We start from the raw sequence: 14,210 nt of genomic DNA on the forward strand, positions 1-14,210 counted from the left end.
TTATCCTTTATTACGTACAGCTTATTCTATCTTAACTTATCTTCTATTTACCTATAACTCTTATTCTACACTATTAATTAGATAATTATATGTTCTGGTTAGACTGGCCTCTTATATACTACTACTAATATAAAATCCTTAACAAATTAGTAATTAATTTCTCGATTAATTATTACTGTATATACGTTAGAGTTTTAGGCCTTTAAAAGGTAAAAATTAAGTTTTATTTTAGTTATTCTAGCTTATAAAGTGTTCGGTAAAACCTGAGTAGATAGTTATATAGCCGCAAGGTACGGGCGACCTAGGGGCGACTCGCCTGTGAGGCACGTGCGCTGCACATACCTAGGGAAATCCCTTCCTTACCTCGCACTCAGACTCCTCCTTTCCCTTACGGATTCGTCTGTCTATACAATATACCTTATTTTTCTATTAATTGGACTCCCTATCCACATCCTCACCTTACGTGAAGGCTATTATATTAAGTAGTAGAATAATAAATATATTATATATATTTAAATCTAAGCTATATAGGAGTGTTATAGAGGTAGAGAAAAGATTAATTAATTTTAGATAAATAATTTTTTTTAATGTAGTATAGTATACAGCCTAGGCCTACAACTATTAGCTAGAAATACTAGGTTAAGAACTCGTGTGTCGATTAATCTATAAATACACTTGAGTTGGGTGGCGAAAGGCTGACGACGACTATTCGTAATCGCCACTTAGTCGACACTACGACCATCCATTACCTCTTGTGGATTACGATGGAATTGGGCTTCAGCGAGTTTAAGTCGTGACCCTTACCAAACCTGTTGCTGTCTGTGGAGGTTTCAAGATAGACCATGTGATAAAATATTGGTGGCGTTTTGATGTGAGCGTGATGCTGAGTTGGATGGTGTCTCATGCGCTGCGTATCCCTTTACTGCCCTTGAGGCTGTATATCTTGACATTAATCCTCTATTGGCATTGATCTGATTTAACAATGGCAAAAGTCGTTGAGTAGTGGTAGTGAGGTTATGCTCTTCTTCTCACGAGATTGTAAATTCTCGATTGTTTTATGATACGGGATCGGAATATTGACGAGGAGGTCTATATTGGTGAGTGTGTAAATAGAAAAGATCGACCGAAAAAACCTTGTAGTGTAGAGTCTTGACTCATCTGGATAGGGAGCTTATTGTCATGTCTGGGATGTCTTCCATAGCTCTAATGCATGTGTCCAGATTCCGATTTGACTGTCCCAGTTCCGTAGCCGGAAATGGTACCTCCGGTTCCTCCCATGACACGCAGAAAACCTCACTGCCCCGGATGCCGCTGTTCCGTGTAAGCATGCCAGCTGCCGGTTGAGGAAGGTTATCTGCATTAACGGAGGCAAAAGTGGCGATCGAGGAAGAAGGTCACGCCTCATTATACTAGGCAACGAGAATTGTTTATATGCTGCAAGGAAGTATAGTTAATGATCTAGCTTAACGCTCTCGAGGGGACGAGATAGAATCTTCAACGGGTTGTGTCCACAAAGTGAGAAAAACAGAAAGGGTACCATGTATTGTGGGTAGTGGATGATGCTGTGAATTGCGCAAGGCCGCGAAGACTATAAATAATTCCCTAGTGGACAGGTTTTTGATTATTCTGCCCCAAATTCCCCAGAAACAACCAGGCTGCCCCTGCTAGATGCACGAATTCTACGCTAACTGTCAGCTGTCCCTTGCCTGTACGACGCGCTGTTTTCCCCACCACAAGCGAATCCAACGGTTGTCATGCAGATCCAGCCTGGCATGGAACTTGAATGGAGCTCACTCCGGTGCTGAGGTGGTACTGATGTAGTCGTGACAACTTTTGACACCGGGTGTATCGGAGGGACGAAGGGCTTCCCGATACACCGGTGGATTCCGCGAGTGAGAAGGTAGGCTACCTGCTGGTCTGTTAAAGTCGCTCGAGAGAATGGTTTGCTGATGCGGCGGGGCTGTGTACTAGAAGCTTCAAAGTCGGGGTGAGAGTGATATTTGGGTTGGAGCTGTGTAAAATAGAGCTAACGAACATGCGTGGCTCGGAGTAGAGAATTTAGTGCGCTTGAGGCGCAGCGAGATGTGTACGGCTTCCGGCTCGATTGACGCGCCGCGCCGGACGAGATGCTCTCTACAAGCAAGCTGGGGCTAGACCTAAGGTTCCATCGGTGTCTCTGAAGATGTAGGGACCCGAAACAGATTTCGTTGCAACACTCCAGATGTTATCAGGATGTGTGGAGACGTCCCGTTCCGAACCTGGTCCTACGGGCACGCAGTTAGCAATTTGGTACGCTAGGAGCATTCTTGCGAATCCCTGATGGTTCTATTAAACACGCTGACATCGGTGTGAAACCAACTTTTGAATGTTCCCTTTGTGTCAATCAACAAGTCTAGATGGTCCCGATTATAAATTTATGGGGAATCGGTCCCTTCATAGCAAGTGCGCCACCCTTGATCAGGGTTTCTAGTGTAATGCAGTGAATTTTCAGGGTGAAACAACAACCGCGTCTGACCCACCAGCTTTCGTTGCCGGGAAGTTGATGGTAGTATCACGGCTGAAAGGCAAAATTAGGAAATAGGAGGTTCTGCTCCCGAGCGATGTTCTGCCGAAATTGCAGATAAGAGAATATGAATGGAGGCTCAGGCACTTGGACTGGTGCAGGGTAGTATGAATCATGTGAAAGAGATGCAAGGTTATGCGAAATGTGCTCGGGAAGCCTTGTATACCTCCTATTGGTAGAGAGTGGGGCAATCCTCGGGCGTAAATCGGTGCTGATGGATGCCTTCTCACGAGCCTCATTTTGACAATTGCTGCAAAGGAGCATCATCAATACTCAACTGCGGGGAGAGCTTAGAAGTGAGCACGACAGCTAGCGCAGTTGCCGTGGCGAATCAAATGATTCGACATCTCTGATTTGGAGGCGGGCTGGATTTAGCCTCCGTGACAAGCCTGCCTCGTGCATTATCCCTGCGTGACAGGTAATTACTACCGGGAGTTGAACGCATAAGATACCATGTTGGTGCGTCATTTGATTTGATGGTAAAGCTAACCTTCAACCTCTGGCTTTTTTAAGAAAACGCATGGAGACATGGCCGAGGCCATACGCATCGACGATTTCGCCCTTTACCCGTCGTTTAGGAGCGGGATCGCGGTTCGCACGCTGCCAATCTACACTATACGGGCGCGGAGCCAGCCGTAGACCAACTCTGGACCAATTCTGGGGTTTCCCACGATGAGGACGGGCCCTGTTTCACATCCTGCGGAGCACCCAGGGCTCTTGGTGTTGGGCTGATTTCTACCAGGCTAAGGGGACCCCCCGGTCGGATTTCGAGCAGGCCCGGATTTCCGTTTTGGGCACAAACTAGGCCGGTCTGTTGGGATGTAGGATTGTTCTGGAAAGGTGTAAAAGAGGGTTGAAGCGTGGGGGCAACCCGTCCGTGAGTAAGACCGTTTTTTGCCAGAGAAAGGGTGCCAGCTGACAAGGCAGGACTCATCAACTCCAACTTTTGGGGTCAATGGATCCGGATCGTGCCTTGGTCAGTTGCCGTCAACGAAGGCCCCGCAAGCCCGAGTCGTGAATTTCTGACGTTTGTTGGCCTTCTCACACTCTCACCGCCCGCAGCGGCTTATTAGAATCAACTTCGGCCGTGTTGCCGCTCGCAGAAGAGCCCATATCTTAGCAATGGGCTCATCTGCTCTGGTGGCCTCACAGCAAGTGCAGGCCACTTCTCAGGCAAGACTGGCCAAGAGCGATTCCGCTGCCGGGGCCACCTGCTCCGGGCTGGCTCGTGAGGCTGAACGTCAGCAGCACGGCGGCCGTGATAGGCGGGCCGCAGGGAGGCCGCAGGCCAGTCGTTCCTGGCATCCAACGGTTTGTTGCGGTGATGGAAAATGTTTCCAACCACGCAGCGGCGTGTCTGCCCCCTCGTGCTGCACAAGCGCATCCCGTCGACATCAACGCCCACATGGGCGCGAGCAGGCTCTGCCGTTAGTCAGACGTCGTGAGCAGGATCCATCGGCTTTAAAGAATTTGCCCGCGCTGGCTTTTGCTCCCCATAAAAACGCCCATTAATGTCGTCGCCTCGGACGCGACCTGCTCTTTGCAGCATGAGCAGTCGCATTGCTCGCACCAGCACACATGTTCTGGAAGTGGCTTCGTTGCCTTCTTTGCGTGGCCCTCCTATCCGAAGCAGTGCGCAAGGCCCGCTCCAGTCAGCAGCACTGGCTGACGGCAGACTCGCCTCGTCACTAGGGCTGAAAGTTATTGCCGCCTCTCTCGACGGGCCGACACGACCTTTCCAGTCGTATGGTTCGAAACGATCGAAGGGGCCTGGGGGAATTTCCAGACGGCTGGGTCGGCCGGAGAGGCGCTATGCTAGCGGCCAAGCCATGTTTCACATCTAATTAATGACCAGCTTCCAAGTCTTCTTCACTGCTTCGATGCTCCATTGCCATGTCGACAGGCGGGCTTGGCTGGGTTCTGCAACCTAAACCTAGCACCCTGGAGGGGTGGTAGCCCGCGGAGCTGTCTTGTGATGGGGGCGGGCTGCTTCAGTAGGGGCGAGTTTGCGGGCTAACCCGGGAGTTTAGGGGATTAGCTGCTGCGTCCCTAGAGGATGATTGCCATAACTGCCTAGGACGGCGAAAGAGGCGGGCACTGAAAGCACTTGAGTGCATAGAGTGCAAAGGCGCGCGATGTTGGGTGAGAGCTTCGGAGATCGTCAGCGTGCCTCCTGCAACCTGTAATGTACTTGTAAACGACGGGCTTTTTCGGGGCATGCAGCGAAACAAATCGACACGGCTTTCCAAGGCTGGTTTTCGGGGCGATTACTCGTAATCCCACGATACCGATGAGGCAATAGGTGTGCTTCGCTGGAGCCCTCTGGTCGGCATGCCCCTTCAATTTATCAAAGCAAGAAGTCAAGTGTCCGCCTGCGCAGCTCCATGGACATGCGGAGAGAAAGAGTGGATTCCCTCTGCTCCTCTGGGAGGTGCGTGTTGGAAGAGTTTGTGCCCTGACCCACCACCCAGACCTGCAGTTGAGGCAAATTAGACGCCGAGCGGAAGGGAAAGTTCCCAAATATAAGTCGTAATAAGCATCGCGGTCATGATAAACTGGCAAAATCAGCACCGCGATCCCTTCGGCGCCGCTTTTGCCGCGCTGTTCCAGCAGGCTGGGGCGCGCAGAGTTAGTGGCTTTGACCGCCCTTCCCCCCGATCTCCATGCTGGCTTGTACAAGGGCCACGAGTACATGGGTTTCGTTACCGAAGTCGTATGGGGAAGACGGCAGCTAAGTGACGACCAGTTGTCCTGGGATTAGCCCGGGCTTTGGAACCACGCGGTTGGGTTGAAAATGATTACACGACTGAACGCGTCGTCTCCGTTTTCACTGCTCGGAACGGGCACGGTCAGGACAGAAAGTCTTCAAGCTAGCAGACTTGGCGGGTGTGGAGGGCCGGTGGTGGCAGGTGGTGAGCGGGTTTGCCTGCGGAGCGTGATTGCGGCTTGCGGCTTGCTTTCATGCATCAAATCGCGTCGCACGCGTGCTACTATAGCGGCTATGATTTGCCCAGCGCACCGCAGCCGGCGTCGGGCTGTCAGGACACATGCAAGTGGTCGTCGGAGGCTGTCTTCATCTCATCGGTCCAGGCAGATCAGCCAATCTCGACGGCTCATCCCCTTCGCTTGGTGTTCTGCTCACTCCCACGGATCTGGGAACTGCGTTTTTTCCTACCACGCCGTCGGGTCTGTCTCGCTGTTCAGAGCGGCGCAGCTCGCAGCAACGCTCCGTCTCAAGCATGCGCCGTTTCATGCAGTTTCGTGCAGTTTCGTGCAGTTTCAACATGCTTAATCGCCCGGGATGCCCTGACGACTGACTCCTCCGCCCGGGTCGCCTGCTTTTCTTTTCTGGCCGGGGGGAGTACCGCCCTCAAGGACCCGTCAAAGGAGGGCCGTTGTCACTCGCTTGCCCTCCGCACCAGCATCTGCTCCATGCCATCATTTAACTTATTGTCTGTACACGAGAGGCGCTGGCGGAGAAAATTTCATCTTTTGGGCACAATTCTCCTGGGTCTGGTTGCAACCCTACGACATCGCCGGCCTGCTCTCGGCTACCTGCAGCTCCAGCGGCTCCAGCAGCTTCCAGCAGCCTCCCAAGTCGCGAGCTGGAGGCGGAACCCAGGCGTGAAGGACAGGCAGTGAAGAAACAAGATTGTGACCGTTTGCATGGACTCTAGACAAACCCCTGGGACCGCGGGCCTACGATGAGCGGTCACCACGAGCATGGGGTGACATGGGCCCTCTCTGCACGCTGCCGCAACATGCACATGTGGTGAGCTGTACGTTCCCGATGCTTGCGTATCCCTCATCGCTGGATGCTAGATGCGAGACGCTGGGATACTGGGGGTTGGATGCTTGGATGCTTGTTGTCGGCTGCTGGCTGCTGGATAATGGTGCGAACGCAGGCCAACAGGCTTTTTGGACGGACGCTGCTCTAGCCTGCTGCGCGCTTTGGCGCTGATTGGACGTGTCTGCTAAGCTTTGCATGGAGCGAATGAATCAAGGCACATCCAGTTTGCCTGATTTAGCTGCGTTGGCTGCTGGTAGCATGGCGAGCGACCATCAAAGCCAGAATTCCTTCTTGCCCCAGCGCAGTGGTGCAGGGTGGCTGGGGAAGTATATACTCTGTGCGGCATTGGGCTGCGGCCTCGGGCGGCCGGCATGCGCACAAGGCAGAGAGAGGACCAGCGAGCGGCAGAGAGAGCGGGCAGCAGCCCCCCAGCCCCGGCCGCACAATTGCGGGCTTCGATTTGCAGGTGGCCCCTCTGATTTTGTTGGAGAGCCGGCTGGCCGGGATGACCTTGGGACTGCGCTAACCCGCTGTATGGGGTCGGCCCCCTCAGCGCGCCGTGTGGCCAAACAGGGCGCCGCCTGAGCCCAAGAGATCCGACAGCTTGGGCGATGGAACGCTCGCTCTGTGTTGACGCCGCTAGCCTGCTCATCCATGGACTCGCGCGCAGCAGGCGCTCTGAGTGGGCGTGCACTAGGCCCTTACCCGTTCGTACGCCGGCTGGCAGGGCATGGGGACCGCTCAGGAAGACACCGAGGTGGCGGACAGGCCGCTGGCCGCTACGAAAACTGGGCCACGCCGCTGCGCATGGAAGTCTGCTCAGGCGCTTTAATAGCAGGTCAGTCTTAATGCGAGTCCAGCAGTCCAGCAGTCCAACAGTGGAACAAACCGCCACGGCAGCTCTTCTGGCACTCCGCTCAGGCGCATCCCTTCGATCCATAGCGTCAGCGCCGAGCCTGAAGCCCTCCTGGAGCCCTCCACTACCGGCGGTTGACCCTCGCTCGTGCCGTGTCACCATTCCCCCCCCTACACGGGATTGTACAATCGTATAAGAGTCTGTACCCTGGCCTGAAGCCGCTGCCGTTGACCCTGGTCATGCCACAGCTCGCCTTCGTTGCGCTCCCGCTTGTACGCTCTCAGCTCACTTAATAAAACCTCCCCGCCCCGGCAATACCATTCATCTTACGTTGCGTACCCTCGCATTGGCACCTCTCCACTCGACAGTCTCAGGAAGAAATTCTCAGCTGCATACTGTCCCATGACCAGCGCGCCCGTTCACACCTTCGTTCACACCTCCGCCTCACAGCTCGTCTAAACGTCGCCTTTTTGGCCTCGACGTATTGATGAAAGCGAAAGCTGCTCCAATGGTTACGATGGCATCGAATGGGTGAGTTGCAGCATCCCTGCTCCGTGCTACATCCTGCCTCTGTCCCCCTCTGTCCTCGCCGCCTTGGGTTCCTGCTGACCGACTCCGCACAGTTCGGCTGTTCCTGTCCCTCAAAATTACATCGAGAATGGCCGGTTGTACCATGGTTTTCGGCGCGGTATCTACATGTACCCGTGCGATGAGGTGATAATTCGCGTCTGCCACCATGACAATTTAGAGGATTTGAATTTCTAACACTCCGTGTGTCGCGCAGCCCGAAAAGGATCGCATGGACATCTACCACAAACTCTTTCTCGTAGCACGAAGAGAACAATTGCATCAAACCCCGATCCCACGGAATTGGGAGCCCCGCATCCTCGATTTGGGTTGTGGAACGGGCATCTGGGCAATTGATATGGCTGAGTGAGTGTTACACCGTTGTCTGCGGCAGTCCGGCGACATTGTCGATTGTCCCATCGTTTAGGCGTTATTGCTAACTTCCGTTTCCTCATAGCTGCTACCCGAACGCTGAGGTTCGTGATACCCCACCCGTGTGACATGCAAGAGACAACTGGCTGACAGTACAACCAAAGGTTGTGGGATTGGATTTGGTAAACATTCAGCCAGAGAAGTGTGTTCGCCGTCTTACGTCCAGCACACCCACCATGCTGATCTCCACGACCGACAGGATACCGCCAAAACTGCGCTTTCGAGTTCCGCGCGATTACGAGAGTCCATGGTCTCTGGGCGAGGATTCTTGGGACTTGATCCACCTGAGAATGGCATGCGGGAGCGTGTCCAGCTGGCCAGAGTTGTACCAGAAGATTTTCACGTGCGTGATCGCTAACGTCACCACTATTGAATAACGGACTAAAATTCCGCAGACATCTAAGGCCAGGATCCGGATGGATTGAGCAAGTGGAGATCGACCTCCGGCCCCAATGCGACGACCACACACTTCCCCAAGATAGCCCCATAACGCAGTGGTACAATTACTTGGCCGATGCTACACATCGAGTTTCCCGTCCCATCGCTTATCAACACAACACTCGCCAAATGCTGCAAGCAGCCGGCTTTATCGACATCCAAGAAATCGTCATCAGGGCACCGTATAATTCATGGCCAAACGATCCGCATCAGAAAGAGATTGGAAGGTGGTACAACTTGGGCATAAGTGAGGGCCTGGAAGCTATGAGCGTCGCACCTTTCATAAGGGTGAACCAGTGGAATTTGAATCAGCACGTTAAGCCACTCATCGAAGCAGTACGGGCCCAGATATGCAACAAGAAAATTCATGCGTACAACAACATGTAAGTCTAGTCATAGATCCTAGTCGTGCCAGTAATTCATCGAGGTTACTACCAATACTGATCCCTTGCTCGACATAGACATATCTGGACAGCTAGAAGACCGCAGCAATAAACTTCAGCTGATGAATGACGACCCATATCATGATATCTAATGTACCTAGCCTACCGTTATACGTCCCTCATCTTTGGCTCAACCCGAATCGGCTCATGCAAAACGGCTGGCTCGTCACGTTTTCGGAACCTTTTCGCTTTCGAGTTTCGTACCCGGTATTCCCGGCATATTAGAATCTTCCTCTGAAACACTCCGAAGTGATTCTCTGACGGACTGCCTGGTCACGTACATAATTTGTCAATCGCAGCATCCCTACAGTATGCGTTTCTCCTGGGACGGCATTAATTTAGGGGGCAAAAAATGATCAAGGAGATCCGCCATCGCGGCAGGACCGAACCCGTCAGCCTCATCCCCGCTTCAGTTTCCGTTATCAAGCCATGCGCGATGGACTTGAACGTGTTTCCAAGCCCTTTTTCATGCTCTTGCTCTTCTGGGAAGGCGTAATTATGTGAATGATGGAAATAAAAATGGGTGCTCTCCATTAGTGGCTTGTAATGTTGGGCGTTTTTTTTGATGAGGCGAACTCGATACATCGATACCTTGCGTTTTCATTTTCCTTTTGATTTGCTGTTTTTCCAATTGTCGAGTAACCTTTTCTTGGTGTCCAAGCGGAAGAGGTGATTTGAGGAATGAGCTCCTTCCCCTTTGCATTTTCTTATTTTCCAGCTACGCCAGCGCTGCTTCATCATTTGCTATATTTAGGCACTTTCATGCGGGCGTGCTTTGCGTCTCTGCCTTGCAAGGGCTTTTTGTTGGGCTGTTATGCACGCTGAAAAACTCAGTGCATTTTGTTTCTTGTTTTTTTTCTGATTTTGGCCCTCGGCAGCTTCCCTTTCTGCCCCGGGTGGCTGGCGGGCTTGGGTCCGCTTTCGAACGTCATACGCGGAACCTGGCCGCTGTTCGGGTCGATGTTTTGGTGATGATGGGCCATCGGCTGCTACATAGAAGCGTGAAGCGAAGTTACTCAGAATTTCTGAATACCCACCTCCCGCATCCCCCCTTTGATGTTTCATCCCTTTAATGCAACCGTGGCTTGGTGTGCTCCGCAACGCGTCACAATCTCCACTTTGGTAACTCCCTCACCGTTCATCATAGGTCTTCTCCGGATAATCCACGGATAATCCACGGAAAAATCCCAGGTCTCGGTACTGCTCATTGAAAGCCCGTCCTTGCCATCCGGCGTTGCGATGTCGGTAGATATATCGGCATCCAAAGGCATTGTAACTTGTGGTTTAAAATTTTTTCGGGTATGCATGCGTAGCATTGGGCTCACTAAGTCCTCAACATTTTGATGAGAATATTTCGTGGCTTTTCACCTGCCCGAACAAGAGATCTGTGGGTCTCTACTTTCGCTGTCAGCGCTTATGTTCAAGTGTTTGAAATGCCAAATCAGGCGGTGTGGGAGGGAGCGATCAATGCAAGTTGCCTTCTTTCACCGGGGATGGAGAAAAAACAGGACGAGGAAATGGTGTATAGATGTAGAGAAAAAAAAAGGAACCAGCCGGAAAGCCGGAGAGTGAGATTCTTATCGGACTTCCGAGCATGCTGCATTGTGGCCCAAGCTTCAACTTCCTTCTTTACCTGCACTCTCCAAACCGCATCGAGCTTTCCTTTTTAACCATTGCGATGGGAAGGAGCAGTTGTAGTGTATGCGTTGTATGCGTGAGACCACCCATCCTGTCCCCGGCAACTGCCGGTAGAGTCTTGTTAAACTAATTATCTCACGCCCCTCTGCACCGTGGGAATTTAGCGGTGCCCGAAATAGGGCAATACGAAGCTAATCTTCAAAGCCACAGCTATGAGCAAGGTCGTCTGTCACTGCAACACTTCAATCGAAAATGATTTACTCAGACTGACACAATTCATTCCAAGCCTACTCAATCGAACATCTTTACAGCTTGACTGAATCCTTGAGTAGATCCTTTGCTTCATTTCTCAAGCTTTCGATTATCACCATGGTCAAGTGAGGTTCCGTCAGAAGTTTCTCTATGTATTATTACTCGGTGCAAGACTCCCTGCATTATCTGCAACGGGACGAGCCGACTGAAAAGTGCATACGGTGTTTGAGATTGGAAATAATCTTGGACGAAAAAGTAAACAAACCGTCACCCGGCTTTTTACAAAGAGAAATAATCAGCATAGCTAAAGAAGAAGTCCAGAAACCCAAACAATCAGCGACCTCAAACCAGCCCTTGATCGGCGATATAGGAAAACCAAACACAATTCGACAAGTATCGGGGGAATTACGCGTCCTGCGAGAGTCTACGGGGTGGTTTCACAACTCTGTTACGTGTTCATGGCTAGCTGCTGCGCTTTTCAAGATGTCATGACACCGGGGATTGGGAGAATACATCCACGTCTGCATTTGCATTTGCATCTGCATCTGCATCTGTATCTGCAACTTCGACGCGCCAATCTCACCGAAAGGGGATTGCTAGCCAATCCGAACACTTGCATCTCAACCCTGGCGTGCACAAATCTTAAGCCACGATCGAGTCACTCGGACCTCCACAGTACTCAAGAGTGAAACATTTTCCGCAATACGAGCTTCTCCGCCACAGAAGCAAATATTCAAATGACTCAGAGTCATGATCAACAGAATCGCCGTTTACATTCTGTTTGGCCTGGTATAATGCGGACAGCCTTCCTTAGTCGGGGTTCAAAAGCCCTGAAAAGGAATATTCAGCCCTGTCCATCATCAAGCCACCCCTCCACCCGATGTTCGCCCTAAGCACTCAATAATGCCACCAAATAATATTTCGCGATTTATAACAAGACAACTGTTCGGATACACCAGAGCAATTGCAGGTGAAGACTTGCTGAGGATTACGATTCTCCGAAAGTCCAACCTTTCGTGAGTAATGTTCGCTAAGTCACTCCAACCCCATTGGACTCTGGTAATTTCATGGTAAAAGGCATCAGCCCTCGGAACTGTCACCCAGATTGATGCGCCTCTTGGCACTAAAATTTGAACAGTGACTGGACTGACTACTAGCTCACGTCGACTGCACTCTCAATTGGCTTCGTTAGAAACGCGTGCTCTAACTATGTCTCGGTTGCCGTGTCCGTTACCCACTTGTCAAGCTCAGTTTCCTTATGCCGAAAAGGGTAAGGAAGATTGAGCTACGGTCACCGTATATCCTCTAGAGAGTACCCAGGTGAATCTGTTCGACTCTGAAAACATAACATCCTGCCCACCATGGATTCTACGGAGAAACCTCAGCTCTCCAGTGCAGTAATACCGGAGAACGGTTCCGGGCAACGCCTAAAGTTGAAGAAGGCGAATACGCTTGCTAGCGTTGCTTTGGAGGATTATTTTGTGAGTAATGCACTAATTTGATAGATAGATTTTCGTGTTATATTTAACGCCGCCTACTATGAAAAACTCCGGTAGCTATAACGGACGTGTGTAGATTGGCCCTCGGGATTTGAGCAGGCACTCAATGGCCAGTCTTCCTCAGAATGCACGGCAGCGTCACCCCGGAAATGATGCTGCCCCTCTTTCTTGTTGGTGGATGGGCGACTTGCATTACATGCATCTCTAAATACGCTTACGACCGTGCTTCCCTCCTGCCAAAACTATCTTTACGTCTAGCCAACACCGCGACGGTACACAGTTGGGATCAATAGCCTCCTCAGCCCTCGGTTTCGTTGTTGGTTTAGGGCTGAGCTTTCGGAGTTCCACGGCATATGAAAGATACAACGAAGGCTGGAAATTCTGGGCTCAATTAACACTCACATCGCAGAACCTCGCGCGTCTGATCGGGGTGCACGCCAACGAGCGAGAAGGCGAGCTCGGAAAGCAGGACCTGCTGGCCAAGCTCACCGCCATAAACCTCATCGTCGCGTTTGCCGTTGCGCTGAAACACAAGCTGAGGTTCGAGAGCCGTTCGTGCACTACGAGGACCTACATAACCTGGTGACACACCTGGACACGTTTGCCAAAGAAGCCGAAGTCCCCGAGAAGCGCCTCAACCAGAAGAAATCGGGTTGGAAAGTAGCCGGCGAGTTTCTCGGCCTGCCCATGGCGGAGTCGCACCCGCGCAAGTTCGTCAAGAACCCACGAAGCCGCTCGGCAACCTGCCGCTCGAGATCCTGACGCACCTCTCTACCTGAAGACGCTGTACGGCAACGGCACGTTCGAATGGGGCATCTACCAGACGCAATCGCTCAACTCGCTCATGGCCATGAACGACGTGCTGACGGGCACGGAGCGCGTGCTCAACACGCCGCTCCCCATCGCGTACAGAATCGCCATCGGGCAGATCACCTAGGTCTATATCCTGCTGCTGCCGTTCCAGCTGTACAAGTCGCCCGGGTGGGTGACGATCCCGGGCACGCTGTTCGTCGCCTACATCATCCTGGGCATCGCGCTCATCGGCCGCGAGATCGAGAGCCAGTTCGGCAACGACGTCAACGACCTGCCGCTTGACTCCCCCCGCCAGGACATCTGCTCGGACATCGACGTCATCACGAGCAGGCGCGCCCCGCGCAGTGACGAGTGGGTCACGCGCGCCGAGAATGCAGTGCTGTCCCCGCTCGGCCATCATGGGTACCGGGCGTGGGATGCCAAGAACGTGAAGCAGATCCGGGAGGCGCTGAGGGAGCGGCCAGAGTTAGCGGTGCGGAAGGAGGGGGAGGCGGCGAAGTTGCCCGTCGTGAGCGGGGAGGTTTGAAGGAGTGGTGGTGGCCCTGGTTAATGTGTCCGGGGGCGCACGTTCATGCCATGCGTCGTTGAGATGACTGCTCGGTTTTTTGGTGTCCTGCTTGCGCCCTTGTGAATAACTTCCCGAAGGGCCCTCTGCATGCAGGTCTTTATTGACGGTGTATGGGATAGGTCTTCTTGCATGCTTTCTGGGTTTGCGGAGTAGCTTCCCTCGATGTACTGGGTAATTATGGAGATACCCGGTTGTCTGTGGATTGATGTTAGTTGTGGTTAGGCCGATTTATTAGTCTACTATCAGTTTAGGAATAACGAGATGCCCATCAAAGCCGAAAGACGTTCTCGGGGATTGTGGAAGAAGTGTGGAAGAAGCGTAGAAGGCTGTGCGTCGCTTCTGGGATCCCAG

At 52.2% G+C, this 14,210-nt stretch overlaps 6 protein-coding genes across 6 annotated transcripts; 3 read left to right on the forward strand and 3 right to left on the reverse strand.

The window, feature by feature from the left end:
* Positions 1-2,937: 2,937 nt before the first annotated feature.
* K441DRAFT_665743 (uncharacterized protein) lies at positions 2,938-3,673 on the reverse strand. The gene has a single exon (XM_067649541.1). The coding sequence runs from the start codon at positions 3,495-3,497 to the stop codon at positions 3,177-3,179; it is 321 nt and encodes a 106-aa protein (XP_067500260.1). The 5' UTR covers positions 3,498-3,673; the 3' UTR covers positions 2,938-3,176.
* A 12-nt stretch (positions 3,674-3,685) lies between these two features.
* Positions 3,686-4,228, forward strand: K441DRAFT_698930 (uncharacterized protein; the record flags this gene model as incomplete). The annotated part of the gene is made up of 1 exon (XM_067653109.1): positions 3,686-4,228. The coding sequence occupies one exon, from the start codon at positions 3,686-3,688 to the stop codon at positions 4,073-4,075; it is 390 nt and encodes a 129-aa protein (XP_067500261.1). The 3' UTR covers positions 4,076-4,228.
* A 276-nt stretch (positions 4,229-4,504) lies between these two features.
* Positions 4,505-4,934, reverse strand: K441DRAFT_665744 (uncharacterized protein). Its single transcript, XM_067649542.1, has one exon. The coding sequence runs from the start codon at positions 4,780-4,782 to the stop codon at positions 4,555-4,557; it is 228 nt and encodes a 75-aa protein (XP_067500262.1). The 5' UTR covers positions 4,783-4,934; the 3' UTR covers positions 4,505-4,554.
* A 2,617-nt stretch (positions 4,935-7,551) lies between these two features.
* K441DRAFT_234901 (LaeA-like protein) lies at positions 7,552-9,282 on the forward strand. The gene is made up of 8 exons (XM_067640671.1): positions 7,552-7,740; positions 7,833-7,923; positions 7,994-8,142; positions 8,234-8,252; positions 8,313-8,350; positions 8,408-8,551; positions 8,604-9,029; positions 9,108-9,282. Exons 1-8 carry the CDS (start codon positions 7,697-7,699, stop codon positions 9,139-9,141), a joined length of 945 nt encoding a protein of 314 aa, XP_067500263.1. The 5' UTR covers positions 7,552-7,696; the 3' UTR covers positions 9,142-9,282.
* Positions 9,283-10,351: 1,069 nt separating this feature from the next.
* K441DRAFT_665747 (uncharacterized protein) lies at positions 10,352-10,727 on the reverse strand. The gene has a single exon (XM_067649543.1). It carries the CDS (start codon positions 10,690-10,692, stop codon positions 10,531-10,533), a length of 162 nt encoding a protein of 53 aa, XP_067500264.1. The 5' UTR covers positions 10,693-10,727; the 3' UTR covers positions 10,352-10,530.
* Positions 10,728-12,535: 1,808 nt separating this feature from the next.
* K441DRAFT_707588 (uncharacterized protein) lies at positions 12,536-14,085 on the forward strand. Its single transcript, XM_067653732.1, has 5 exons — positions 12,536-12,700; positions 12,772-12,995; positions 13,028-13,192; positions 13,260-13,358; positions 13,416-14,085. The coding sequence occupies exons 1-5, from the start codon at positions 12,604-12,606 to the stop codon at positions 13,815-13,817; spliced, it is 987 nt and encodes a 328-aa protein (XP_067500265.1). The 5' UTR covers positions 12,536-12,603; the 3' UTR covers positions 13,818-14,085.
* Positions 14,086-14,210: the final 125 nt, after the last annotated feature.

The sequence above is a fragment of the Cenococcum geophilum genome (assembly GCF_001692895.1).
Source record: "Cenococcum geophilum 1.58 unplaced genomic scaffold K441scaffold_45, whole genome shotgun sequence".
Classification (NCBI taxonomy): Eukaryota; Fungi; Ascomycota; class Dothideomycetes; order Gloniales; family Gloniaceae; genus Cenococcum; species Cenococcum geophilum.